We start from the raw sequence: 27754 nt of genomic DNA on the forward strand, positions 1-27754 counted from the left end.
AGAGGAAGGTAGAAAGATGGCACCGCTCTTCCTCTTTTTTTTTTTTTAAACAAACATTTACTTGCCAGCAGTCTCCCTTCCCTTTTAAGGACACCTCCAGAGGTTCCGCATGACACTTTTCCTTACGTCTCATTGGCTGTAACCTAACCCATGGCCGCATCTAGCTGAAGGGGAGGTCAGGAAACGTAGGCTTCGGACTGAGTCACAATGTGCCCAACTAAAGAAGGATTGGGAACTGGACACCAGGAGGCTCTGAGCAGTCTCTGCCATGAAGGGGTGTGGGAGGGGCCAGGTGGTTTGTCTGCTGAGGAAGAGTCTGGAAAGAATTAGGATTTGGAGCCCAACCTACTCCACTCTAATCCCTGCCCCATATCCTGTCACCTGTGTGACCTTGAACCTCCCCTCTCTGAGCCTCAGCATCGTCCTCTGTAAAACGGGAGTGACAGTCTCCTGGCAGAATCACTTTGAGGGGGCCGGCTCCGTGGCTTAGCAGTTAAGTGCGCATGCTCTGATGCTGGCGGCCCGGGTTCGGATCCCGGGCACGCCCCAAGGCACCACTTCTCCGACCAACCCGAGGCCGAGTCCCACGTACAGCAACTAGAAGGATGTGAACCTATGACATACAACTATCTACTGGGGCTTTGGGGGGAAAAAAATGAATAAATAAAATCTTTAAAAAAAAAAAAAAAGAATCACTGAGGATTAGAGGAGGTACCATGGAGAGACCTGACCTGCAGTAGGCGCTGATGTTTCTTACGTTCAGGTTACGATTTAAATTGTTTTTAAGATAATAAACACACGTTGAGCACTTACTGTATCCCAGGCACTTGCTGGATGCGTTTTCATCACACACATATTGATTTCTCACTCCAACCTGGTGAGGTCGGTGTTATATCATGCTTATTCTATAAAGTAGGAAACTCCAGTTCAGTGAGTCGCTCGACAAATAAATGTCAAGGTTTGAACCCAGATCTCCTAACTCTGTGATGTTGTGATATAATAAGGAATATATATTTGGTCTTTGTCCCAGTTCCTGGCACAGAGCTTCTAAAAGGGTTTTGAAATTTCCTGAGTGATAGAGATGATAGGAGCATCTTTTGTTATTCATGACAAGTGCCTTTCAGCCATCCTGGAGTTTATTAATGAGATGACTGGTGGCTGGAAGCCCCTAGATAACTTCAGGTTGGGGAACGATTGCCAGAGGAACCATCTGATTAGAGGGATGGAACTTTCAGCCCCCTCACTGAAAGGGGAGGCGAGGGTGGCTGGGAATGGAGTTAATCACCAGTGACCAATGACTTGATCAGTTGCGCCTCTGTAATGGAACCTCCATAAAAACCCTAAATGAAGGGGTTTGGAGAGTTTCTGGGTTGGTGAATGCATACACGTGCTGGGAGGGTGGTGCACCCCAACTCCATGGGGACAGAAGCTCTGCAGTCTGTGGACCCTACCAGATCTTACCCTGTGTACCTCCTCATCTGGTTGTTTGTATCCATTGTAATAAACCAGCAATAGTAAGTAAAGTGCTCCATGAGTTCTGTGAGCTGTTCTAGCAAATTATGGAACCTGAGAACGGGGTCATGGGAACCCCTGATTTGTAGCCAAATTGGACAGAAGTATGGGTAACCTGGGGACCCACTCCTTGTGATGGGTGTCTGAAGTGGGGGGGCAGTCTTGTGGGACTCAGCCCTTACCCTGTGGAGTCTGCACTAACTCTGGTAGTTAGTGTTAGAATGGATTAAATTATAGGGCACCCAGTTGGTTCTGCAGAGAACTGGAGCATTGCTTGCTGTGGGAATCCCACACGTTTGGCGTCAGAAGTGTTGTGCTGTTGGAGGTATGAGCACCTTAGTAGAAGAGTCCACCGCCTTTCCTGGCAGCCGTGTGAGGTGAGCAGATCCTCCAAGACCCTTCACAGCTCAGCCTCGGTGTAACTGCTGGAAGTTTCCCAGACTCCTGCCTGCACCTTTGCACCTGTTGTTCCCACACTTGACTACCCGGCGAACTTCTACTCCATCAACAAGGCTCTCAGCAAAAGAGAGCCCTTCTCAGAAATGGTTCCTGATTCCCACCCCAAGGATTACTCCCTCAGTCCATTTTGATCATTTAAAACTATCGTTGTTGTTTGCAGTGACCTTCCTAAGGGCAGGGACTGTGGCGGTTCAGCTCCGGGTCTCCAGCAAATATGGGCGGCATCAAATTGGTTGAAGAATCAGACGGAGGTGAATGGACACATTGGTGGATGAGGCACCTGGGGGACAGGCATTCAAGGTCCCCAAGTGACTTAGAGGGCAGCTGGGACATGACTTAGGGCTTCCTGACCCCCTACCCCTCTTCCCACACTTGACCCCCTAAACAATGCACTCTGGTGGGTCCTTCTTTCAAAATTCCTCGGGTCTGGTTTTCCAGCGAGCAAGAAGACGCGGGGCTCAGCACTGCACTTGGGAGAACAAGCATGAAGTCAGCGTGGCTTGTTTGCAGGACACTGAGCTCCCAGGGGGTGGGGTGGATACAAGGAAGTCTGCTGTGGACAGGCACCCTTCTCTGGGGAAGCGTGCCTGGGAACCAAGTTGTGAAGTGGATCCTGTTTTCCCCAGGACAACCGTGTGGGTCGTATTGGGGTTTGCAATCAATCAATCCCAGACATGCTTCTGCCAGAGGAAGAAAGATACCACAACTACCGCCCCCAGTAACTGTTGAAATGGCCAGCGCGGGCTCTGGGCACTATCGCGGCGCGCAGATGGGCTGGCCGCCTGGCGGGACGAGGGCACTGGGAAGTGCACACATGGCCGGGGACATCAGATAACTCTGTGCCATCCAAATCGCAGACGCCAGAAGAATAAACAGCCGTGCCGCGTGTGGGCCACCTTCTGGGAACTGAGCAGGGCTGTGCGCGGAGGTGGGAACCGCCCCTCGTCGTGAGGTCGGCAGCCAGGCTCTCTAAGCCTCTGGCCAGCTCCCCGGGAGCCAGCAGACCCGGTCCGTCCTTTGTTCAGCCTCACAGACAGCCGCTGCAGTGACCCTGGCTTGCAGAGGACAGCTTGGAAAGATGACGTTAAGGACGCTGAAGGATTTTTTGAAAGGAGAGTAACGCCTTTGTCCGTGAGCCCACCATCCTCATCCTCCCCTACCTTTTTGCCGTCTCCATTCCGGCGGGGAGCCCAGGCAGGCATTTTGACCTGGTTGCCAAATGAGAGCGCAGAGACCACCTTGGACAGGGCTTTTTGCCTTTCTGGGCTTTTCTTGGTCACAAGCACTGTGTCCTGTGGCTGTGTGGTCCTCGGATTGATCTTCTTCGTGGATGTGTCGTAGTCCTTTGAGCGGATACAGCCTTGTTGTCAAATGTCAGCTGATAAGCTTGTTCCTGGTTGGGAGCTTGCACAGACAACTCTGTGACAAACTGTCACTCCTGCGTTTAAAACTATTTATTGAATTTCCTAGAGAAACACGATGAAATAAATGGGGAGGGGCGTGATTTGCTTTACGATACTTCAGCAAAGGAAAAAAAGAAAAATAAAATAGAGGAGAAATGCAATGGGATAAAATCTGTGTGATCTGGGGTGATGGGGTATGGGGCTTCACGGTGCCATTCGCCTCCTTTCTGGTATATGTTTGAAATTTTTCATCATAAAAAATTAAAAATAGAAATGTAAACACAATCCCTGTCCTCGGGGAGCCCACAGTCCAGCAGTGAAACAGACAAGGAACGGGGCCCTGGCAGAGCAGTGTGACCAGTGCCGCACCAGGGCTAGGGGACCCAGAGGAGGGCCACCTACCTCCGACTTAGGAAATCAGGGAAGGCTTCCCAGAGGAAGTGACCTGAGGCCTGAAGGATGCATAGGAGGTGGGCATGTGACAGGGAAGGGAAGGGTGTTCCAGGCCGAGGTACCTGCAAGAGCAAAGAGCTGGAGAAGGAAGTACTGCAGACAAAGCCTGGAGCCGTGGGCTGTCCAGCTTGAGTGTTGGTGAGGTTGAGCCAAAGCTAGAGCGGACAGCAGGGGCCGGCCAGCAGCGCTTCGTGAGCTGTGCAGCTGGGGAGGACGTGGTCAGGTGTGGGGACGGTCACTGCTGGGTGCAGCATGGACTGTGGGTGGTGGAGAGGGGCTGAGCATTCTCACATTTGCAGCTTTGGCTTCTCAATTACTCCTTTAAGATCATTCCCAGAATGCTCACCCCCACATTGTGCCCTGATTCCTCTGTCACTGCTGCTGTTTTCTCTGCAGTTTTCCTCTTAAAGAGGCTGGGGCTAGGTTTTACTCATCGCTGGCGCCCAGTGTTTAGCACGAAATAAGTGCTTTGTGAATGAATGAACTTGTATTGAGCGCCTACAGGCGCCAGGCGCTATTCTCATGCTTTCCACGTTACTTCGTACGCGGGGTCTTCGTGACCCGCTTTGTGAATACGGTACTGTTATCTCTGCGTTAGCTCGGGTGCTCCGGGAAGCACACAGCAAGACAGGATTTTCAGGGAGACACCTGTGAAGGGAAAAGGAGGGGCCGTCAGAGAAGGCAGGTGCCGTGGGACCCTGCAGTCCTAGGAAAGTGTCAGCCAGGCCGACTGGAAGGCTCTGCAGCCAGTCGCTGGTGAAGGAGTCCTGTGTTTCCCGGAAACGGCCTGCTGTAGCCCCCCTCTACTGGCTCACTGTTGGGAGCAGCCCGTTCCCGCAACCTGGGCAGGAGCGTGCGGGTGGGTCCAGGAGGGCAGCGACCGGAGCGGCTGTCAATGGCACGCACAATCCCATTTTACATTCCGGAAAACTGAGGCCCAGAGAAGTGTGGTCACCTGTCCAAGGTCATGCAGCTAGGAAGCAGTGGAGCTCCTTTGCTTCAGAGGCCATCTTTGTGACCCCTGCTCCATAACAGTGTTGTCGTGGGCTGAACTGTGTCCCCCCAAATTCATATGTGGAAGTCGCAACCCCAGGTACCTCAGAATGTGACTTTGTTTGGAAAAAGGTCCTTGCAGATGTGATTAGTGAAGATGAGACCACACTGGAGGAGGGCAGGCCCCTAATAGGACTGGTGTCCCTATACAGAGGAGGAATTTGGACCAGAGACACACTCAGGGAGAACGCCACGTGAACACGAAGGCAGAGAGGGGAGCGATGGGTCTACAGGTCGAGGAACACTGAAGACGGCCAGCAAACCCCCAGGAGCTGGGAGAGAGGCCGGGAACCCTCGGAAGGAACCAACCCTGTTCACACCATGATCCTGGGCTTCTGGCCTCCAGACTGTGGGGAATAAGTTTCTATTGTTTGAGCCACCTGCTTGCGGCAGCCCCAGCAAACGAATACAGGTGTGAACGTCTTTAGCGGCAGCTAAACACACAAAGACGTCTGAGGTCTTGAGGTTGAGAAGCAGCTATAGACTCAGTGGGAAAAGTCCTGGGCTAGCTTGTGCTCCCTGCCCGGCCCCACCCCTTTCCTAGCTTTGCGAACCCCTCATCTCTAAAGTGGAGCCGTAGTACCTACTTCACAGGGCTGTCACGGGGGTCGTGCTGTGCGGAGGAATGTGTGCAAGGACATCTAACTGTGAAAGGCAAGGTGATGCTATTATTACAGAGAGGGAAACTGAGGCCCAGGGAGTTGAAGTGACAGCTAGAATGTGGCACAGTCACGATTTGAACCCAGGCCCCTCGGAGCTGCAGGTGGATCGACTTCCTCTCGTCCCTGCCAGCCCCCTGGAAATGGCCAAGCGTGACAACTAGAGGAAGTGATTCCTGTGGGAACGTGCTACGGCCTCCATCCAGCTGTGGACAAGGATGGGATCCGTCCCAGGCTGGGTTCCGCTCCTGTCCTTGGTCAGCTTTGCTGCTGGCCAGTGTGCCACCTTGTGAAGATCCATTCTAGTTTATCTCCCACGACGCAGTCATCTGGAGGATATCTGTGCAGGTGGCCACTCTGGCCAGCCATCCTCAGGACAGGGTCCACTTGTGGCCGCCTGTCTGCCCCTGCCCCTCAGCTTGGTCTGTGGAGGCTCCTGGCTTGTGAGTGGTCCAAAGGAAGCAGGTGCTTCCTGAGGCCAGCCCAGTGCCACGAGGCTGCTCATCTTCCAGGCAGGCTGTTTCCCCACCTGGTGGCTCCCAGAGCCAAGGCCTCTCCTTCCAGATCCCTCCCTCAGCCCCGCTAGGCTCCACCGCCCACCCTAGGCTTCAGGAGCCCACAGGAAGGGGAGTTTGCTGGAAGACAGTCAAGAGCTGACAAAGAAGAAGGCAAAATGTGTCTTTCCTGAGCATCCAGAGGGCTATGGAAAAAAGACCAGAGTTGGAATCTCAGCTGGAGCACTGCTGTCTGTGTGGTACTCCATCCAGCCATTCATTCCGCAAACATCTACCGAGCACCCGCTATGCATCAGACCCTTATAGGAGGCAGTAGATACAACATGGTTGAGTGCATGGACTCTGGATGCAGAGAGACCGGGTACAAGTCCCAGCTCAGCCATTTACCAACTGTGTGCCCTTAGATGAGTTGCTTAACCTCTCTGAGCTTCCTTTGCCTCATCAGCTAAATGGAAGTAATTTTACCATCTTTTTTGCAGGAATCCTGAGAAGATAGAGTAGATATGGTAAAGGTAAAGGGTTTAGCATGCACCTGACACCCAGTGAGTACTCCATAATAGCCTCATTGCTGCTGTAGAAGGTGCTAGAGGTTGAGAGGTAAGTAAGGTGGAGTCCCTGCCCTTGAGAAGCAAATGGGGAGAAAGACAAGCATGAGTAAGTCATTATTGAACACACCATGGGTTCAGCATAGAGGGACAGACACACTGGATGGGTCGGGGGTAGGACGGAGTAAAGAGGATAGAGAGGTAGAAATCCAGGAAGGCTTCCCCGGAGGAGGCAACAACCTTGGGCAAATTAGCTAACCTCTCTAAGCATCTGATCACTTGTTTATTTTCTTTGATATAACTCTTAGGCAAAACTTCAGTGATCAAAAGCAGATCAGTGGTTACCAAGGGTGGGGGGAGGCAAAAGGGCCCAAGGGAATTTTTTTTGGTCCTAGAATGTTCTATGGCTTGATGGTGGTGGTGGTTACACAACTGAATGTGTTTCTCAAAACTCATCGAATTGTACACTTTAAAAGTGGTGAATTTTATTGTATATAAATTATACCTCAAGAATACTGATTAAAAAAATAAAAAAGAACTTTTAATGTGGTTTTATGATATAAAAATAATACGTGTTTAATGCAGAAAATGATAAGACAAATAAGAGCAGGGGAAAAAAATTAAATCACCCATATCCCACCACCACCTAGATGTAACTACTGTTAATTTGGTAAATATCCCTTCAGACTTTCATATATATATACACACACAGCAATAAACATATCTATATACCAATACATGTATATTTCATGTTTTTCTTTTACAAAAATTGTATATCACTGTACATACTATTTTATAACGTTTTTTCCACTGAATATTAAAATTTGAATTTTTTATTTCATTATTCTTCTACAGTAAAGTTCTATTTCCCTCAATGTATCCCATTGTAAAGATAGACCCAGCCTTAATTAACCAGTTCCCCTTGTGTGATGTATGAGTCATTTCCTGTTTCTCAGGATCACACTCAATGTCGCATTGCGTATCCCTACAGACAAGGACTTCTCAACCTTCTCTGTGCAAGAACTTCTTTGGCCACCTGGAGGAGCCACCTCTTAAAATAATATTTTAAAATGCATAAAATAATATACCTAAGATTACAAAGGAAACCAATTATATTGAAGCACAGTTATCAAAATGTATTTTAAAATTGGGCTACAGTGATCCAGAGAAGGTGTGAGACATGGGGAGCAGAGCCACCCAGCAGACCCGAGAACCCACAGTGAGAAGCAGAACAGCCCCAGCCTCGCAGCCTGAAGCATAACCACCCAGCCCCCGCCAGCCAAAGTCACCTGAACCCCACAACACCCACAGATGTGTGATTGTTAAGCTACGGAGTTTCAGATTGGTTTGTTACACAGCGAAGAGTGCTGGATACAGTGCGGGGGAGCAGCTTTCCTGCAGAGAGCATCATCTGAGCTGATAGTTAAAGCTGGAGCAGAAATGGCAAGTAGACGCATGAAAAGATGCTCCACGTCACACGTCATTGGGGAATTGCAAATTAAACAACGAGATACCATGACACACCTACTAGCATGGCTAAAATCCAAAACACTGACGACACCAAATGCTGGTGAGGATGTGGAGCAGCAGGAATTTTCCTTCATTGTTGGTGGGAATGCAAAATGGCGCAGTCACTTTGGAAGACAGTTTGGCCGTTTCTTAAAAAGCTAAACATAGTCTTACCGTATGAACCAGCAATTGTGCTCCTTAGTATTTATCCAAATGAGTTGAAAATCACATCCACACAAAAACCTGCACACGGAGTTTATAGAAGCTTTGTTTATAATTGCCAAAACTGAAGCAACCAACATGTCCTTCAGCAGGTGAATGGATAAACAACTGTGGTCCATCCCGACAATGGAATATTATCAGAGATAAAAGGAAATGACCTCTCGAGCCATGAAAAGACACGGAGGAACCTTAAATGCATATTGCTAAGTAAAGAAGGCAGTCTGGAAAGGCTACATACTGTATGATTCCAACCATATGACACTCTGGAAAAGGCAAAACTAGAGACAGTAAAAAATCAGTGGTTCCTGGGGTTCAGGAAGAGAGAGGGAGGGATGAAGAGTGAAGCACAGGGGGTTTTAGGGCAGTGTAAATACTCTGTATGATACTGTAATGGTGGGTACCTGACATTATGCATTTGTCAAAACCCGTAGAATATACAAGGTAAAGAGTGAACCCTGACGTAAACTATGGACTTCAGTTAGTGATAATGTATCAGTGTTGGTTCACCAACAGTAACAAATGTTCCACACTAATGCTGGATGTTAATAACAGGGAAACTTTGCGGACAGGGAGATGGGAAGTATATGGGAACTCTGTATTTCTTGCTCAATTTTTTTTTTTTTACCAGTTTTTCTTTTTTATACTTTAAAAAAAAAATTTTTTTTAATTTATTTTTTCCCCCAAAGCCCCAGTAGATAGTTGTATGTCATAGCTGCACTTCCTTCTAGTTGCTGTATGTGGGATGCGGCCTCAGCATGGCCGGAGAAGCAGTGCATTGGTGCGCGCCCGGGATCTGAACCCAGGCCGCCAGCAGCGGAGCGCGCGCACTTAACCGCTAAGCCACGGGCTGGCCCTTGCTCAATTTTTATATAAACCTAAAACAGCTCTGAAAAGTAACGCCTATCATGAAACATACAAAAAAATCAGGCTATGGTTACAGATGTGCTCTTATTTAACGCATTTAATAGCAAGATCTCATAGCGGGGCTAAAAGCAACAGACTTGGAAATGATGATGAGAGTTCAAGAGCTCTGGGACAATTGTAATTTCTATTGGTGACAGAGCCACAGTTTTGCTAATTCCACTGTGGTTTGCTGCCTACATTCAGAAGTTCAGGAAGTGTTGAATTTCATCTAGAGGTCCCTGAAAATAAAGGTGTACTGTTTTTCTTCCCCATCAGGGTTCACAGATCCCTGTTGCACAGTAACCTTTCTTTGACTTGAGAGTAAATTTTTTAGGACTCAGATTTTGTGGGGTCAGAGTATGCACATTTTGAAGGTTTTTGCTAGCAGTTGGGAAGTTTTCCTCCAGTTTGCATCTGCAATTTCCAGTCACCCAGAGAATAAAAGGACCTGTTCTCCTGCCTGCTACCTGCAGCCGGGGGTCCTCAAATTTTCCACCCCAAGGCCGCTCTGCTCTTTGATGCTGAACGAAAACAGCCCGAGTGTCAGCCCATGAGACCAAGCCTTCGCAGGTTCACTTTGCCAGGTGACTTCCAAGCAGTGCTTCCTGTTCCCTGCTCTGACCTGTCACTTGTCACCTCGGCCACCTCCCTTCCTCTGGACCACTGCCCTACTCCCCACAAATGAGTCATCTCCTGCCATCTGGTGACATTTCCAGGCTTCAGCTCCCAGGATGGCTTCTCTGGGCCTGGCGCCCCTCCTGAATTCCTTAAAACATGGCTGCCACCAACCTGACAACACCTTACTGCAGGTTTGGGGAGAATAGAAGGTAGATTTAAACTGGAGGTTGCTGCCGTGGAAGTCCACAGAGTGGGATTCTCCATCCGGCTGCGCTGGCTGCTCTCTTTTCAGCCCCATCAGCCTCAGCGCAGGGGTGGCTGACCTCCTGCAGGTGTGAATGCCCTCAACTGGGTCCCTAGTGCCCAGAGTACAGACCTCCACAGCCCCCACCCCATGGGGAGGAGCAATCCTGGCCTCCTGTCCAAAGCCTGCGTCAGCTCCTGCTCCTGAAGCACTGACGGTGGGAACATTTGTTCTCTGTGGGGGAAACCACCACGCTCATCTTGGGGCCTGGTCAGGCCAGACCATCACAACCATCATATTGCTGCAAATCCCACGTCAGGCTGGTTCCTCCACCCGCAGCCCCACAGCCCAGTCCAGTGGTTCATGGACAGCCTCCCTCCAGTGGTTCCACTGAGGTCAGGCCTCCTCCCTCAGTCATCCTGCCGTTTGCAGACGGTGGGATCAACGCACGCGCACGCACGCGCACACACACACACACGATTTTCCTGCATAGAGTGGTCCAAAATCTAGATTAGAAAAAAAAAAGTTCTTTAACTAACGGACCTAGTTTATATAAATGAATAAAATACTTAACATCTTAGTCTAAAGCAGGTGGCTGTGGGCTTCCCCAAGAGCAGCAGGAGGCTCTTATTTCACAGCTGCCTGACCAAGAAAGCCCGTGGAGGTGGTCTTTCCAGAACAATCCAGAACAAAGGGAGGGTCTTCTCTGCAAACAGATTCCCTCTCCTGCCCCAGAATGCAAAAGCTGTTTATAACCTTTAAAATGGCAGTTTCTAGCATCAGTAGTTTTAAGATCATTCTCCCATGGCACCCCACGATGCTATCATTTTATTAAAATGAATGTTTGACAATTTGACAGATTAAAAATGGCACTTCAACTTGATTTAATTTGTATTTCTATAATTACTAGGAAAATTGAACTTTGGCCCACTTATATGTCTTCCTATGTGACTTGTCTGTTTAGATCATCAACCTATATTTCTTTTTTTTTTTTTTCTGAGGAACATTATCCCTGAGCTAACATCTGATGCCGATCCTCCTCTTTTTTTTTTGCCAAGGAAGATTGGCCCTGCGCTAACATCTGTGCCCATCTTCCTCTACTTTATATGGGATGCCGCCAGAGCGTGGCTTGAGAAGCGGTGCGTTGGTGCACGCCTGGGATCCAAACCTTTGAAACCTCGGGCTGCCGAGGTGGAGTTCGAGCACTTAACCACTACGCCGCCGGGCTGGCCCCATGAACCTGTATTTCTGTCTGCTGATGTGGGCAATATTTTTCCCAGTTTTCCATTTTCATTTTAACTTTATTTTTGACATGCTAAACATTTACATTTTACGTAGCCAAATCTCTGAGTATTTTCCTTTACAGTCTCTGCCTTCTGTGCTATGCTGAGAAAGACCTTCCCAACCCCAAATTCACATAAATATTCACTTCAATGATCATGTTTACTCCATCTGGAGTTTTCATGCAGTGTAAGGGATCCAACTTGATTGTCTCAATATACATAGCCAGTTTCATATATATATATATATATATATTTTTTTTTTTGGTGAGGAAGATTGGCCCTGAGCTAACATCTGTTGCCAATCCTCTTCTTTTTGCTTGAAGAAGATTGTTGCTGAGCTAACATCTGTGCCCATCTTCCTCTATTTTGTATATGGGACACCGGCAAAGCATGGCTTGATGAGCGGTGAGTGGGTCCGCCCCGGGATCTGAACTTGCAAACCCCGGGCCGCCAAAGTGGAGCGTGTGAACTTAGCTGCTATGCCATCGGGCCGGCCCCCAGCCAGTTTCATGTTAAAGTCATTTATTGAATAAACTCTTCTTTCCCCCACTGCTTCAAAATGCTCCCTTTATTAGTTTTGTGAATCTGATACACCGGTTCCTTTGTGTTTAAAATGCCTACCTCCCAGGGATGTTATGATGATGAAATGGAACAACACTTTCAGAGCCTTTAGCCCTAGAATGTGGAATCTGCTCCAGACCTGCTGGTTCTTCTCTTTTCCAGACCCGTTTCCCCCTCCTCGTGCCATATGCTTCTGCCTTTTAACCGTGGAACTCTGGGAACAGTTCCAGATATGCAGAAGGTGCTTACTAAGGCCTCGCCATTGGGCCCCCAAAACTGCTTTCTGGCCTGTTCCTGCCTCAGCCAAGGTGACCCTGCTCATGAGGACTGAATGGGTGAGCCCCCGGGAGAAGGTGGTAATTATACAGTGCTGGGGACTGCTGGGGGTGGCATGGGCAGGGAAGACTTCACAGGGAAGGTGACCTTGGAGCTGGGTCTAGGAGGGGTGAGGAACTGGGTAGGCAAAGAAGGGAGAAAGGGCACCCCAGGCCAAGAAACAGCATGGTCAGAGTTGGGGGTTGGGCAGTGGCAGAGCCACGTGTGGTGGGAGACTGAGGACAAGTCAGGGGAAGGGGGGGCTTCAGTTAAGTGGGAGAGTCACAAGATCATGCTTGTGTTTTAGGAACATCACCTGGGCCACACGGCGGGCAGGGAGACTGTACTAGGAGGCTGCTGAGATAACCCAGGTAAGATGGGGGGATGGCCCAGACTAGGGGGCCATGAGGATGAAAAGAATTGGGCCGTTTTACATGGCTTAGCGGTTAAGTGCGCGCTCTGCTGCTGGCGGCCAGAGTTCGGATCCCGGGCGCGCGCCAACGCACCGCTTCTCTGGCCATGCTGAGGCCCGCGTCCCACATACAGCAACTAGAAGGCTGTGCAACTATGACATACAACTATCTACTGGGGCTTTGGGGGAAAAATGAATAAATAAAAAATAAAGAAAAGAAAAGAATTGGGCCGTTTTCAAACTCTCCAAATAGGTAAAATAGAAAGCCTGGCAGTGGATCGGATGTGGAAGAGAAGGGAGTTGAGGATGACTCCCAGGTGCCTGGCTCGCGCAGCGGGTTGGTGGTGGAGGATTTACTGAGACAGGAGTGCTAGAGGAAGAGCAGGTGTGGGCCTGGGTTGGGGAGGACTAGGGGACTGGTGGAACGGGGTCGGGGTGGAGAAGACACTGAAAAATTCAAAATGTGCAAAACTCAGTGTATTATTGGTGGCAAGTGGATGGTTTGAAAAATATTCAGGAAACTAAGTCAACAAGATCTAGCGGATGCTTGGATTTTTGAAGAGAGGGGCAAATCTCAGATAATACCTCCAAGGAGGGGAGCTGGAGCTGATGGTGCCTTTTTCCGAGATGGTGAACACAGGGAAGGGGGGAAGTTTGGTGGGAAGATTAATTCATTAACCCAACAATTCTCAATTAAGCACCTACTATCTGCCAGGTGCTCTTGTATTTGGGAAAGAGCAATGACAAAATCCCTGCCCTCATAACACTTACAGTGAGGACAGTGAGACAATAGAGAAATAAATAAGTAAACATTTGCCAAGTGGTAAAAAGTGCTGTGGAGGAACATAAAGTGGGAGACGGGGCTGCAGTTTTTCAAAGGCATGACCAAGGATGGTCCCATTGAGAGGGTGTCATGTGGGCAGAGAGACTTGGAGAGGCGAAGAGCATTGCAAGTAGAGGAAACAGCAAGTGCAAAGGCGCTGAGGCAGGAACATGCTAGAGGTGTTCTAGGAACAGCAGGGAGGCCAGAGTGGCTGGAGCAAGGGGGAGCGTGACAGACGGTGGGATGGGACAAGTAGTGGAGGCAGAGCCTCTGAGGTCATGTGGGCCATTGCAGAGACTCTGGCTTTTATGCTGAGAAAGACAGGAAGACTTTCTGGACAGTTTTGAGCAGAAAAGGACCATGAGCTGACTTGTATCTTAAAAGCTTAATGATGAAGAATCCCTTGGTCTTTAGATCCTCATTCCACCACTTCCTAGCTGGGTGACTTTGGACAAGTTATTTCTCTGTACCTCAGTTTCATTATCTGTCAAATGGGGATAATAATAGTACTCCATGCGGTTATTGTGAGGATTAAATACAGTTAACATAAAGAAAGCACTTAGCACAGTATCTGGCACATTCTAAGCCCTGTAGAGTGGGAGCAGTTATTATGATAATAATTACTGTCACGGCTGCTGGTGCCGAGCACAGACCGGAGGGGGTCGGGGTGGAAGCAGGGACACCATTGGGAGGTCCTGCAGTGGTCCGGGAGAACGATGAGAGTAGCTGGACTAGAGCGGCCACAGTGGAAGTGGAGAGACGGGTCAGAATGAAGACCAGCTGACAGCATTTGCCAAGGATCACATGTGAGGCATGAGAGGAGGGGGAGCTAGGGACGGCCCCAAGGATTTTGCCCTGAGCACATGGAAGATGAAGTTGCCATTTACCAGGAAGGGGAGGGGCAGTTTCGGGGAGGAACATCAGGAGGTTGGCTGGGAGCGTGTTATCTCAGTGTAAGGGCAGCTGGATACACAAGTGGCCCATGCTTGGGATGTACACGTGGGAGTGGTCAGTTTCCTGTGGATACGTCAAGCTGTGAGACCAGATGGACTCACCAAGGAAGTGAGTACGGATGGAGAAGAGGGCCAAGGATGGGCCTGGGAGTCTGCCATGCTGACAGCGAGGGCTCGCCCGATGTCACCGCCCAACTGATGTAATTTTTGCAGAGCCTGCAGACTCTTGAAAAAGCCTGAGGAGAACGACTTCCGGTTTTGTCGCAGCTCTCTCGAACGTTTGAAGCAGCATTTCTAGGACACGTAATTGGGACAGGCTCGGGCAGACAGCAGGGATGTGTGGGGCACAGAGGAGGATGGATGGGTAACCGAAGCTGCAGCCTTTGCTGATCCAGAAACATTCGGAGCCGGGGGAATTTTTACATAAAGCTTTAAGGATATATGAATTACTGAAAATGTATAAAAATAATTTAACAAAAAGCAGCAAAGTGGCAAAGAGTCTGGGTTTTGAAGGTGGGTGCACTGCGTTTCTTCAGGCTCTGCCCAGGCGTGACCCTGGCTGTGCCACTTCTGTCTGGCCCAGCTCTTCATCCGTAGGATGGGATCAGCTTAGTGCCTCCCTCACAGGCATTGAAAGAAGTGAAATAGAGAATGCTAACAAAGTGCTCAGCATAGCTCTGGCCCTAAGAGACAAACACACTGTTTTCTTCTCCACTGCTACTCCGCCAAGACGTCTGACACCAAACCTGTGGGTTTTTTCCCACACCGACCAATTTTCTGACACCAGCTAGGTGTCCTACAGTTCATTTCAGTCCTGACATTGTCTACGTGGAGTTAGCATCAGATCCCACAAGTTGAGGGCTCAGTCCCATGAGATTGCCCTCACTTCAGATGCTAATCGCAAGTCCCAGCCTCCTGTACTCCTGCCCTACTGGCTATAGATTGGGGGTTCCCACAACCCCCTCTTCGAGTTCAATAATTTGCTAGAATGGCTCACAGAACACAGGAAAGTGCTTTACTTACTATTACCTATTTATTATTAAAGGATACAGCTCAGGAACAGCCAGATGGAAGAGATAAATAGGGCAAAATATGTGGGGTGGGGCACAGAGCTTCCATGCCCTTTCTGGGTGTACCACCCTCCCAGCACCTTGATGTGTTCACCAACCTAGAAGCTCTCTGAACCCCTTCAGTTAGGATTTTTTGGAGGCTTCATTACGTAAGCATGATTGATTAGATCATTGGCTATTGGTGATTGAACTCAATCTCCACCCCCTCTCCCTTCCCCAGAGGTCAGGGGCTGGGGCTGAAAGTTCCAACCCTCTCATCACAAGGATGGTTCCCCAGCCAACCAACCACCCATCCTTAGGGGCTTTCCAAAAGTCACCTCATTAACGTAACGCTCAGGTGTGGTTGAAAGGAACTTGTTATGAGTAACAAAGGCACTCCTCGGGGCGGCCCAGTGGCGCAAGCAGTTACGTGCTCGAGCTCCATTGTGGCTGCCCGGGGTTTGCTGGTTCGGATCCTGGGCGTGCACCAACTCACTGCTTGGCAAGCCATTCTGTGGCGGCCTCCCATATAAAGTGGAGAAAGATGGGCATAGATGTTAGCCCAGGGCCAGTCTTCCTCAGCAAAAAAAGAGGAGGATTGGCAGATGTTAGCTCGGGGCTGATCTCCTCACGCACACACAAAAAAGGCACTCCTCTTACCCTATCCTTCAGAACTTCCAAGGATTATTAGGAGCTCTGAGCCAGGAACCGGGACTGGAGGAAGATAGAACATACATTTCTTCTTATAGCACAATATTGCAGGCCCACAGTCTGGTATAGCATCTAATTGACAAGGAGACTAAAAGGAGAAGAAAAAAAAGATTCAGAATAAAATAAAGGGGAGAGGAAGAGGGGGCTGGAATCAGTTTTCGGGGCAGGGCTGAACTCGTGGGCATGCAAACTGTGCCGTCCCCCAGGGCCCCCCTCTCAGAGTGGACCCAGCTCTTGGTTTCACGCTCGGCCTTCACCGTCCTGAAATTCTTCATAATTTTCTCTTTGAATTTGTGTTTTGTAAGTCCAACGGGACAATGAAGCATGTGTGTGAGCAGAGAAGATACACCAGGTGGCAGCAGGCAGGCTCCTGCCAACAAGAGCAGTGGGCAGTGGGCAGCGTGGGTGCTGAGCAGTTGGCCTGGCCACCCGGCGTGCACCCACATGGCTGGACAGTCTGGGAGACCGTGGGGCTGCAAAGCGGCGGCCAGGCCAGGATCTGTGCCCAGACTGGCAGCAGCAGAAGATGGCTGCAGTCCACCAAGGCCGTGGTGAGAGAAGGGACCCTGCAGGGAAGAGCCCATCTTGTAGCATCTGCACAGATATGAGGTCTAAAGCCTAAGTCTGGGACAGGAACCGCCAGCACTCACGCAATAAACTGTCAGTAAATTATTACAAAACCAAAGCACACACGTGGGCGTTGCAATAAAGCGTATCAGAGAGTTGTTAGAATTCTTCAGAGTTTAGAATCTCTGGTTTTGAAAACTGATGCGACATTGCAAAGCAAATATTCATAGGCTTAGGAACAGAAACGAAGTTGAAAATAGTTCTATTTTCATGTGAAGTTTCATTATTTGTGAGGAAGGCAATTTTAAAATTAATTTTGCCCTGTAATCAAAGATACAGCAATGAAATGCATGAACAGGTTATTAAAATTATATGCAAATCATGAAGTCACTTTCAGTTTCTTGTACAGCCTCCACAAGTTATAGAAAATGTTAGAGGAAACATTAAAATATTACTGTATAACTTTACATATAAAGTTACATTTAGACTTATGAAATTGATTTGTATGAAGAGTTAAATCTTTTTAGAAAAATTGTTTTGGAAAAATCATGATCTCTAGATGTACTAAAATTTATATTTTGAGATAATTTATTGGAAACATCTCCTAATGTGACAGCCTATAAAATATTCTCAACAGCTCTGGTAACAGTTGCATCAGCAGAAAGATCCTTCTCAAAATTAAAAATTATAAAAAATTATTTGTGATCTTGCATTTGCCAGGAATGACTGTCGGAGCTTTCAATTACATCAATTGAAAGAAAGTTGGCAAATGTATACATTTTGATGACCTAATAAATGAATTTGCAGAAAAGAGAGCCAGAAAAATCTAATGATTAATCAGGTATCATATTAACAAGGTATTATTATTTGTTGTATTATATAAAATTATGACAACAAAATATTATTTTTTGCAATTTCAAGTTTATGGTGTTACTCATGTATCACTATTACCCCATTACATTTTATAAGTAATAAAAATATTTTGAAAGGAAAAAGCTTTGCATTTTAGTACCTTTAACTGCACTATATATATACATATATATATATTTCTTTGTGAGGAAGATCAGCCCTGAGCTAACATTCAATGCTGATCCTCCTCTTTTTTGCAGAGGAAAATTGGCCCTGAGCTAATGTCGGTGCCCATCTTCCTCTACTTGATATGGGACACCACCACAGCATGGCGTGACAAGCGGTGCATCAGTGTGCACCCAGGATCCGAACTCACGAACCGCGGGCCGCCAAAGCGGAGCACGTGCACTTAACCGATTGTGCCACCGGGCTGGCCCTTGCTCTTTTTTTTTTACTGCGTTTTGAACAGAGGCCCTGCATTTTCATTTTGAACTTGGCCCTGCAAATTATGTAGGGGCCCTGATTCTGAAAACTAGTGTTTCTTTGAAAGGGTTTTCATATTTCCCCGAATTTCATATTTCCCCTGTTAAAACCAGCCTTTTACTGAGTTCCTCCAAATCCGATGAAAGGCCATCACATTATCACTTTTTAAAACCCACATCTCGCTGTGGACGGCTGGTCATCCTGGAAGGCTGACACTCTGCACCGTGACGTCCTCCTCATCCGTTTGGGAGCCGTCTTCTCCCCCTGAGACTCGTTCTTCTGAGTCGCCCCCCTCCCGACCCCCCAAGGTGGCAGATCCGAATCCACTGGATTCCGACTTTTGAAGTTCTTTGGCAGGTGACGTATGTGACAAGTGCTTTGGTAACTGTAGAGTGGAGGAAATACCTGAATAATGATGACAGGACAGAAAGTGCTAATGGGGGCGGTGCGACTATTAGGTAATGATAACCATAACAGTGACTCCGCACGTCTGCCCTGCTGTCTGGTGGATCACAATCCCACTAATCTTGAAGCCTGGCGGGGAAGGGGACTCTCGGGGAGGGGTTGTTACAGGCGAGGCCCCGTGGAGCAGGGTTGGGAGGCTTGGCCAGCGGTTGGAGCCCGGCCCCTCTGTGTCCCAGGGGTCCGCTTCCTCTGGCGGGCAGCAGCCTCAGGGCCGGGCCTTCCGGGGGCGGTCGGGCTCTTGACTGCAAGCAGTTGCGGCCCTCAGGCCTCCTTAAAGCAAACGGCGGGTAGGACCCGGTTGGACAGGAACCCGCCGCTCTCCACTTTCTCTCGGAATCCGTGCCTCCTCCCACTGGATCGACCAACCGCGCCACCCCATTGTGGAGGGAAGCAGTCTGATTGGCTTAGTCATGGGGTGTGGGCGGGGCCAGCACTGTGACTGACAGCCCCACACGGAGGCCCGGCTCACCTGCTCCTCCCCTCGGGTCTTGAGTTCCAGCGCCTCTTGTACTCGGCGGTGGTTCTCACAGCTACCTCACCCCTCTTACTCCGCCCATCGTTTACAGATATATTCCTCAAACATATCCTGACTGCCTCCACTCTCCCCAACGCCATGGTGACCTTCCTGTCCCAACAATGGGCAGCAGCCCCTTGACTGCCATCTGACCACGAGAGTGGCTTTTTAAAGCACACACCAGGATGGTCACCCGCCCTTCCGTGAGTTCCACATCACTTAGTATGAACCAAACCTCCCACAGAGGCCTCAAGGCGCTGCGCGGTGGGACCCTCCGGCCTGCCCCTCCTCACTGTCTCCTGGGCGTCCACGGCTCCCAAGCTCTTCCCTGAACTGGGTCTCTGCGTTCTAGTTCCTCTCTCCAGAATGCTCACTAGCCCACTTCGTTGCCACTCGACCCCTGCTCATCCTAGAGAGCTCAGGTTAAGTGTCACCTGCTCGGAGAGGCTCTGAGCCCAGGTCTAACCGCATCTCCTGACTTTCTCTCCAATTACCACAAGTCACATCTTTGCTGGCATGTTGGTTTACCGCCCGTCTCCCCTGCTGGAAGACCGTCTCTGCAAGGGCAGGGGCCATCTACCTCGTTCATGGTTGAACTCGTAGGGCCCAGGGCAGCGTCTGGCACTTTATAGGGTCTGGATAAATATTGTGCCAGCTCAGGGCCACTAACTTTAAAAACAGCATCCTGCAGGGGCCAGCGCCGTGGCGTAGTGCTTATGTGCACACGCTCCGCTGCTGGCGGCCCAGGTTCGGAACCCAGGTGTGCACAGATGCCCCGCTTGTCAGGCCACGCTGGGGTGGCGTCCCATATAAAGTGGAGGGAGATGGGCACAGATGTTAGCCCAGAGCCAGTCTTCCTCAGCAAAAAGAGGAGGATTGGCATGGATGTTAGCTCAGGGCTGATCTTCCTCACACACACACAAAAATAAAATAAAACAGCATCCTGCAAACATACGTGTGCATAAGAGCACGGGAATGGTCTGGAAGGAATGAGGCCGAGCTCCTAATCTTGCTTGCCTCTGGGGGTTGGGGAAGGGACCAGGATGGGGAATGGTCACAGGGTGTGTGCATGTGTATGCCCATGTGCGTGCATGCACACATGCAAAGTTGGAGGGTGTCAGCTTCAGCTGTAATGATTTCACTTTCTACTGAACAATAATGAACAAATAAAGCGTGTCCCAGGTCAGGGGAGACAGGGAGGATGGGCAATCCCAAGCCACACTCATGAGGAACAAAAAAAACCACCACGACACGCTGCACGCTGCAACCAGCTGGTGGGTTTTGAATTTTTCCTTTATTACTGTGTCACCAGAAGTCACCACCTTTACTTGGTTCATCACGAATGGACAGATGTCATAAAGGAGGGTGCCACAGGGCCACTGGATTCACTCTTGAGAGACTTAACCAGGTGGTGGGGAGTCCAGAGTGGGGGCCCAAGGTGGGGACCACCATTCACTGCACACACGCACACACACCGATATATTTGTGGAGCCTTATATTATACATCTTACATATAGAAAATATATATATTTATACTATACACAGGCAGTAACGCTGCGGGAGGGGCCAGGGCACCCAGACCAGGGCTGTGGGCACAGGGGACGGGGAGTGTCACGGCAAGGGGCAGCGCTGGGAGATGGCTGGACCAGCCTACCCTCCCACAAACTCTTAGGAGGGGTGCTCCTCCTTCATGCTCCTTAGAGAATCAAAGGGGTCTCAGGCCAAGGTTGGGGGGCCCCCAAGGGGTCACACAAGTGGGGGTTCTCGGTTACATGGGGAAAGCCTGGGACCCCTAAGAGTCTCTGAAGGTCAAGAATCACCAGGGAAGGTGGGAGTGGGGAGCGGATGCCAGGCCCCTGGGAGTTAGTCCCTCAACTGTCACACCCCAGGTGGACCAGGAGCCGCACCCGGACGGCGTGTGACTGCGCAGGATGAGTGTCAACTCAGAGGCAGGAAACCTGGATCCCAACCTCTAGCTCTGTGCTTGACTTGGGTCAGTCGCTGCCTTCCTGGCCCAGACTCCGCCGTCTCTAAGGGTCCCTGCAGCTCTAAACTCCTGTGCAACCCAGTTCTCCTGGGCTCTCTCTTGTGCTTGATGGGAGGAGGGAGCCAAAACTCTGCAAGGTCAGACTGCAGGGGACCCTTGTCCAAGGGAAGGCTTGGAAGCAAGGGAGAGACAGAGGGGGGCAGCAGGGAAGGAAAAGGGGACACCGTTGGCCTGTGAGCACAGGCTCTAAGCTTGGGGCCTCCAGGGGCTGTCCTCAGCCAACAGAAGGAGCAGGGCTTCCCTGCCAGCCTCCCAGCAGGGAAGTCAGGGGCCCTGGGTCCCACCCAAATCCTGCCCTCCAGCATCCCTAGCCCTTTCTCACCACCATGGGCCGGCCCCTGCCAGCGCCCAGCCTGATGGTGGGGTTGTGTCTGGGCTGTACCCCAACGAGTGAGGAATGCGGAGTGAGATGAGTCAGCACCCGCTGCTCTTGGCAGAGGTCTTGTAAACTTTCCCAGGCTGGGGCGGCAGGGGGCGTCTGTAATCAACACCCAGGGATTGTGTGAAGCTTAAATGGTACCCTGCCCTCCAGCCCAGCATCACTAGGCAGGGGTCAGTGCCCAGGGAGCACAGATGGGCAGCGCCCTGGGGCCTCCAGTGCCCATCAGCAGGGAGGTTTTTGGTGGGGAATGGGCGAGAGGGAGGACTTCTCACAGCTTCCTGCCTGGACACAGAACATCGCTCGGCCAGAAACACGCCCACACCTTCACCTGCTTCAAAAACCTCTGGTCCTGCATAGGTTCCACTGCTCAGCCTGGTGGACACCACAACCCCATCCTGTCCCCACTTGGGCCACCTGGGGGGAAGAACCATAGACAGAGCCCCTTCCCCAGAAGTGGAAAATTGAAGTCAGCAACAACCAGCTGTTGTCGCTGTCTGGTGTCCCCCCATCACTGCTGCCCCTGGGAGGACCTGCACAGACTTGGTTCAGATCTGTGCTCTACTGCTAACTCATGCTCCGAGCCTCAGTTTGCCCTTCTGTTAAGTGGGGACAACAATGCTACTTCCCTGCCTAGGAAGTTCCTTCTCCTTCCCTTGTTACCAGGCTAGTTCCTGCCCATCTTCAGGGCCCCTCCTAGGGGAGCCACAGCCCGTTGTGCACTTGTCCCGTGCTTCGCCCCCGTAAGGGACCCTGGGTCCAGTTGTTGCTTTAGTGCTCGTCTCTGATGGACTGTCAGCTCCCCCAGGACAGGGACCTCACCACACAGGTGCCCCCTAATTGCTGAATCAACCGGCAAGTGAGTGAATATGACCGGCCCCTTAGGGCTCTTGTGGGGGCATGGGGTGCTGGTAGTGGGCACACCCCGCAGGTGCCAACCCACAATCCCCCTGCCCTGCTCCCTGAGGCACCAGCTGGTGGGCGTTGGGCCCCAGGCCTCCCCACACCTCTCTCTACCCTCCAGGCCTCTCTGTCCTTAAGGCTCAGTGAAGAGCCCATCTTGTGCAAGAGTCCCTCCTTGCCCCCCACAACCCTCCTTGTGCCTTTGGGGACACCTGCTACCCTTTCCCCTACAGCCAGTGGCCTCTACCATGCCCCAGAGGCTCTCACTGCTCATCTTGGGGGCAGTGTGTCCCACAGTAGCAGCTCACAGGCTGCCCTTGCTGGGCCCAGAGTCCCTGTCCCCTCTACTCTGCCTCGTACAGGGAGATTGGCCCCGCGGCAGGCCTACTGGAAGGCCAGGGGAAGGACCCTCCATGCCCTTGGTTGTTCCAGCCCCTGAACCCCTGGCTGACGCAGGCTGAGGGAAAGATGACACAGTGTCCCAGATCAGTTCTGTTTCCTGGGAGGTCACAAGGGCAGGGAATCGGGGCACCTGCTGGGTGGCTGGGGCAAGAGCCCCGGGCAGCCAGCCCAGCTCTGCCACTCACTCACTGTGACTTTGGGCCAGTCACTCCCCCTTCTGGGCCTCCTCCTCCACCCTGCCCTGGGCAAGGACCTAGTGAGCCCCTCCTAGAGGCAGGGACAGTGGTCAGTCCTTCGGGAGGCCACAGGCGGGGCACTGGAGCTCCCGGTGGGACAGGCGCAGAACCCGGGAAACACGTGAGTGAGGCGAGCCTCTTGGCTCTCCCAGCCTGGGAGGAGGCCAGGGGAGGGGCCGCTGGGGATGTGAGGAGAAGGGCCTGGAGGCAGGGCTGCCCTGCTGGGGGGACAGCCGGGGCAGAACAGGCCCCTGGCTTGCAGCAGAATCAGGGTGTCTCATGAGCTAAGGTCCCCAGGGCCTCCCAGAGGGATGGTGGCACTGAGTGGTGGAGCCCCAGGCTCAGAGACAGGGAGGCAGGAGGACGGGGGACAGAGGGTGGTCTGCAGTCAGGCGGCCTGGGCTTGGCCCCACCTCCACCACTGGCCGCCTGAGTGACCTTGGGTGAGCGACCTTGACCTCTCCAGGCCTCAGTTTCCTCAACCATAAAATGGAGACAGCCCCAACACTCCTGCAGGGCTGCTGTGCCACTCCAGCAGGGGACAGCCCCCAGTGTCCTGTGGGGGTTCACACTCACCCTGCAGCCAAACCTTCCCGGCATCATCCCCCTCCATCTTTCCCACCACCCCCAGCTCTGGTACCAACAGGGCCTCCTCCACATCCTGACTTCTCCCTTTCCAGGGACCATTTCTCTTTCACCACCCAAGCCGAGCACAGGCCTGGCACACAGTAGGCGCTCAATGAATGCTCGATGACACAGTGAATGAATGCAAACCCCCCAGGCCCCTGCTGGACACAATTGCACACACATGTTGACCCCCCACCACCTTACTGCCCCATCCCACCCCGAGCTGCCCTGGACCTCTGTGGAACCCGGAGGCTGATGAGGTGCTGGGCAGGGCAGCCAGGGAGGGAGCAGGGGGCTAGGTATGGAGGGAGGGGGCAGGCGGGGGGCAGGCGGTCACTGCGGCTCAGTAGCCCTGCGACTGGTAGCCCTGGGGCTCGGCATCAAAGGCGTTGGCTGGCTGCTGGTAGGTGCCGCCCATGCCGGCGGGGTCAGGCCCGGCGCTGGGCTCCACGTAGGGGGCGTAAGGCATGCTGGAGTCCTGGCTGGGGTCCATGTAGTCCTGGGAGAAGAGGGCCGAGTCGGCGCCAATCTGGTACCGCTGGAAGGCCAGCACAGCCTGGCCCGCCTGGGGACGGGGGCCGGTGGGAACAAGGACAGGCGGGAGGGGATGGTTAGGGGAGAGACAGACAAGAGCACCGGGTTAGTGGTGGTTAGTTCAGGACACAGGCAACAGAAGGTTAAATATCCTCAAAGCACAAAGCACCAACGATGAAACCAAGCTTGACGGAGGAAGGCAGGCCATCCCTGCAGCCAGCCCTCAAGGGGCCCAGAACCACACTGTCTAGCCAGAAAGAACTTCAGAAGTCACCTGCCCCATGTCCCCCAGTCCCAGAGGTCACTCTGCGCCACCAGAAATTCAGGTCTCTACTGTGGAGTGTTAACATGGCCCAAAGGCCCACAACATCCTTCTCAAACTGTGTTCTCAGGGGTGTCACGTGGAATGGGGAAAAAAAGTTTCTTGGGACAGAGAACTGTTGGCATCTCCTAAAGGCCGTTCTGTCTCTCTTGCAGCTAGGCGTAGCCATATGACTAAGTTCTGGCCAAGGGGCACCCCACATTCTTTGTCCCACCCTTTGACCTGATGCCTGGAATGCAGATGTGATAGCTGGAGCTCCAGCTGCCATACTGGACCACAAGATCCATGAGCCAAATTGTAGGGATGGAAGAGGTCTGGGTCACTAAAGACCTCTGGAGCCACTATGCCAGCCCTGGACTGTCTTTCCACACTTGGACTTCATTTAAACCACTGTTACGCATGATTTCTGTCATTTGCTGCTGAACCTAATTCTAACTGAAACACTTGGTCAAACAAGTTTGGGAAACTGAGTTAATCAGAGTGAAACAAGTTTCAGGATCAGAGGACTTGTCAGAGCCTTGACTATTTAATGTGTGCTGGGATCCCCAAGGGGAAACTATGGCAAACAACACTTGCCAACCTTATCTGACCACTGAAGCCCTTTCTTCACAGGATCCAGTTGGCAAAGACTTGTCTACAGCATACATGCCTAGGTGGGAAACTTTCTCGGTAAAAGCAATCACATTGTTATCAAGGACAATGACACTGACCACACCAAGCTAGAGAATAAATTAAATCTGTCATTAAAAAAACAGTTTATAGGTTTATATTGAAAACCTTGTCCAGAGATCTTTCCAGCCCAGGTAATCTGCCTGGGATGGAAAAATGCTAAGAGCCAGACCTGAACACGGGGGTCCCGCCCCTTCCCAGGCCAGAGCCCTCCGTATCTCCTTCCCTTTGGTCAGCCCCCTGACAAGGCACTAAGTCAACCAGGAACCCAAAAGGGCCACCGGGTAGACTCAGGGAGCAAAGTGTGCTTGGCGTTTTATTCCCGAAAGTTCCAGAAGCCCAGTGACTAGGCATTAACTTTTGATTTGTGTCACTGGAGAAAGCTCTGAGGGGCAGCCCTTCCCGGGAAGTGGATGTTGCAAGCAAAGTGCCAGGGGCCTGGGAACGGCAGACCAGGCCAAGGGGAGCTAGACTGGGGAAACCAGGTGAGGTACTCTTGTATTTTCCACTCTGTGGGCACGAGGTCCTGGCTGCCGGGGGCTCAGACACAGGAGCTTGGAGAAGCAGGAGCTGAGAAGCCCCCCTAGGGTAGAGGCCAGGTCTTCAGCACCCTGGAGCAATCGGCAAGCCCACTAGAGCACACAGGGAATGAATGAGCGAGTCCCCGAGATGAACACCTGCAGACCTGGTTCTCCCGGAGCTCCCTGGCTCCACTGTCCAGGCTGGCTTCCTGCGCGGAGGCAGAGGGCTGGTGCAGATGACCTCTGCGGACCCTTCCAGGGAGAGGCCTCTGGCTACAGGCACCTAGTGCTCTCTGTGGTCACTCCTCTGCCCCCACTGAGCCAAGGCCTCCCTTAGCCATCCAGTTCAAGGGGCCACAAGACAGGAGCAAGGAAGAGGCGTGGGCACCTGCTGGATGGGGGTGCGGAAGCGAGGCTGGGAGTTCTGCTCAGAACCCAGGGACCTGGTGGTCTGCCTGACCCTGCTTCTTCAGAGCAGGTACACTCTCTGCAGCCTCCTCACCGTGCAGCAGGCAGTCTGCACTTGTATGCCTCTGGTGTCAGGACGCTCACTCTCTGTGTGCTTTGCTCTGGGGGCCATTTGTGCTCCATTACCTGCTCAACTCCTGCAGAGTGGAGGGATCAGTGGGTTCCTGCCCAGGCAGCTGAGGCCCCAAGGAGGGAACCCGTGTAGGACCAGACGCCAAAGTCCTTTGCAAGAATAAGGACTCATCACATGTGAATCATCCCCAAAGCAGAGATTATGGAGGTGCCCCCGACTCCTTGGAGAACGAGTGAATGAATCAAAGAAGAAAGAGCCTCCATTTATTGAGCATCTCTGTGCCAAGCCCCGTGCCAGCCTCTGTTTCATCCACACAACAGCCCTGAGAGGTTGGCCCATGATCACTCCTCAGTCCAGGGAAGTGACTGAGGCTCAGAGAGGGGCAGGGATCTGCCAGGGTCACACAACACATGAGAGTAGATCCGGGCCAGGAGTCCTCTAATGTCCTCAGCCAGGCCCCCCTTGGCAGCCAGCCTCCATGGGGACTGTAAGCTCAGGACAGGCTCTCACTGTCCACAGCTCCGCACCCTGGCAGCCCACGTATGCAGCCACCTCCAACCCTCTAGCTGCCCGTGGCAGCCCATTTGGGGGAGATTTCCATTTGTCTGTCTTCCCCTCCCCAGCCTGTGGGCTCCTGGGGCCAGGGACCCTGTCTGATTCATCACCAGGCACAAGACAGCTGCTCAATAAATGTTTACTAAATGGATGGACACATGAGGAATAAACAGAGGAGGCAGCAAATGACTAAGGGCGCATCTTAACTGGCCTCTCAGGCCGGACTTCTGCTGCCCCGCGTGCTCTGGCACTCTGGCCCTTCCAGGCCCCAGGGTGCCCCACAGCCTCCCACCGGGCCTGACACGGGGCTCCCTGCTCTGGAAGCCGGGCAGGCCTACGGCTGGGCCGAGGCGGGAAAGAGCGTGCTGTACTCCTCCTGGAAGGTAAGGTCCTTGAATCTCCGCACGGCCAGGGCTGCAGTCAGGCTCTGCCAGGAGAGAGCACGGGTGAGGCCAGCGGGCAGGAGCCGGGAAGGGCAAAGGGCCAGCAGGGAGGCTGGCTTCAGCGGCTGTGGGCACCTGTCAGTCAGACCTTCAGACCCGCCCCCAAAAGTCCTGCTGTCCAATCACCTGCTCCTCCTCTGTGAGCCCCACCCCCATCTCAGCCCTCGCTGCTTCCAAACTCCTCCCTGCAGGGCTGGGTAGGCCCCCCACTGCGGGGCACCTGCTCTGGTCTGAGATCCCTGGGGTCACCTGGTTCTTCCTGCCCAGGCTTGAGGCCACGGAGAGCTGGAGTGACCACAACTGGCCTGCTGGGGCCTAAACCATAGGTCTCCTCCTCCCAACTCTAGCTCCCAATATTGTAGGGGGTGGGGGGCAGGGTTCCCAGGAGAAAATGGATATCCAGGGACCCTCAAAAGGAGAAGAAGTTGCCCCAGGACAGGCCCAGGAGGGTGGGGGACAGGGAAGGCTGGCTGCCTGCATACAGCCCCGGCATCT

General features: G+C 51.9%; 2 protein-coding genes across 4 annotated transcripts in view; one reads left to right on the forward strand and one right to left on the reverse strand.

Moving 5' to 3' along the window:
• The window catches only part of RPL3 (ribosomal protein L3), a 197843-nt gene that overhangs the window by 116485 nt on the left and 53604 nt on the right, over positions 1-27754 (forward strand). The window lies entirely within an intron of this gene.
• Positions 20193-27754, reverse strand: part of SYNGR1 (synaptogyrin 1) — a 28136-nt gene continuing 20574 nt past the window's right edge. Inside the window, exon 4 of one of the 3 annotated variants that reach the window (XM_058568332.1) lies at positions 20193-24239. In XM_058568332.1, the coding sequence (XP_058424315.1) occupies positions 24018-24239 (222 nt within the window). In that variant the 3' untranslated portion in view covers positions 20193-24017. Of the gene's footprint in view, positions 24240-26498; positions 27244-27754 lie in introns of those variants that run through there. The other 2 variants (XM_058568333.1, XM_058568334.1) reach the window with 2 other exon arrangements.

Source organism: Diceros bicornis, chromosome 25 (assembly GCF_020826845.1).
Source record: "Diceros bicornis minor isolate mBicDic1 chromosome 25, mDicBic1.mat.cur, whole genome shotgun sequence".
NCBI lineage: Eukaryota > Metazoa > Chordata > Mammalia > Perissodactyla > Rhinocerotidae > Diceros > Diceros bicornis.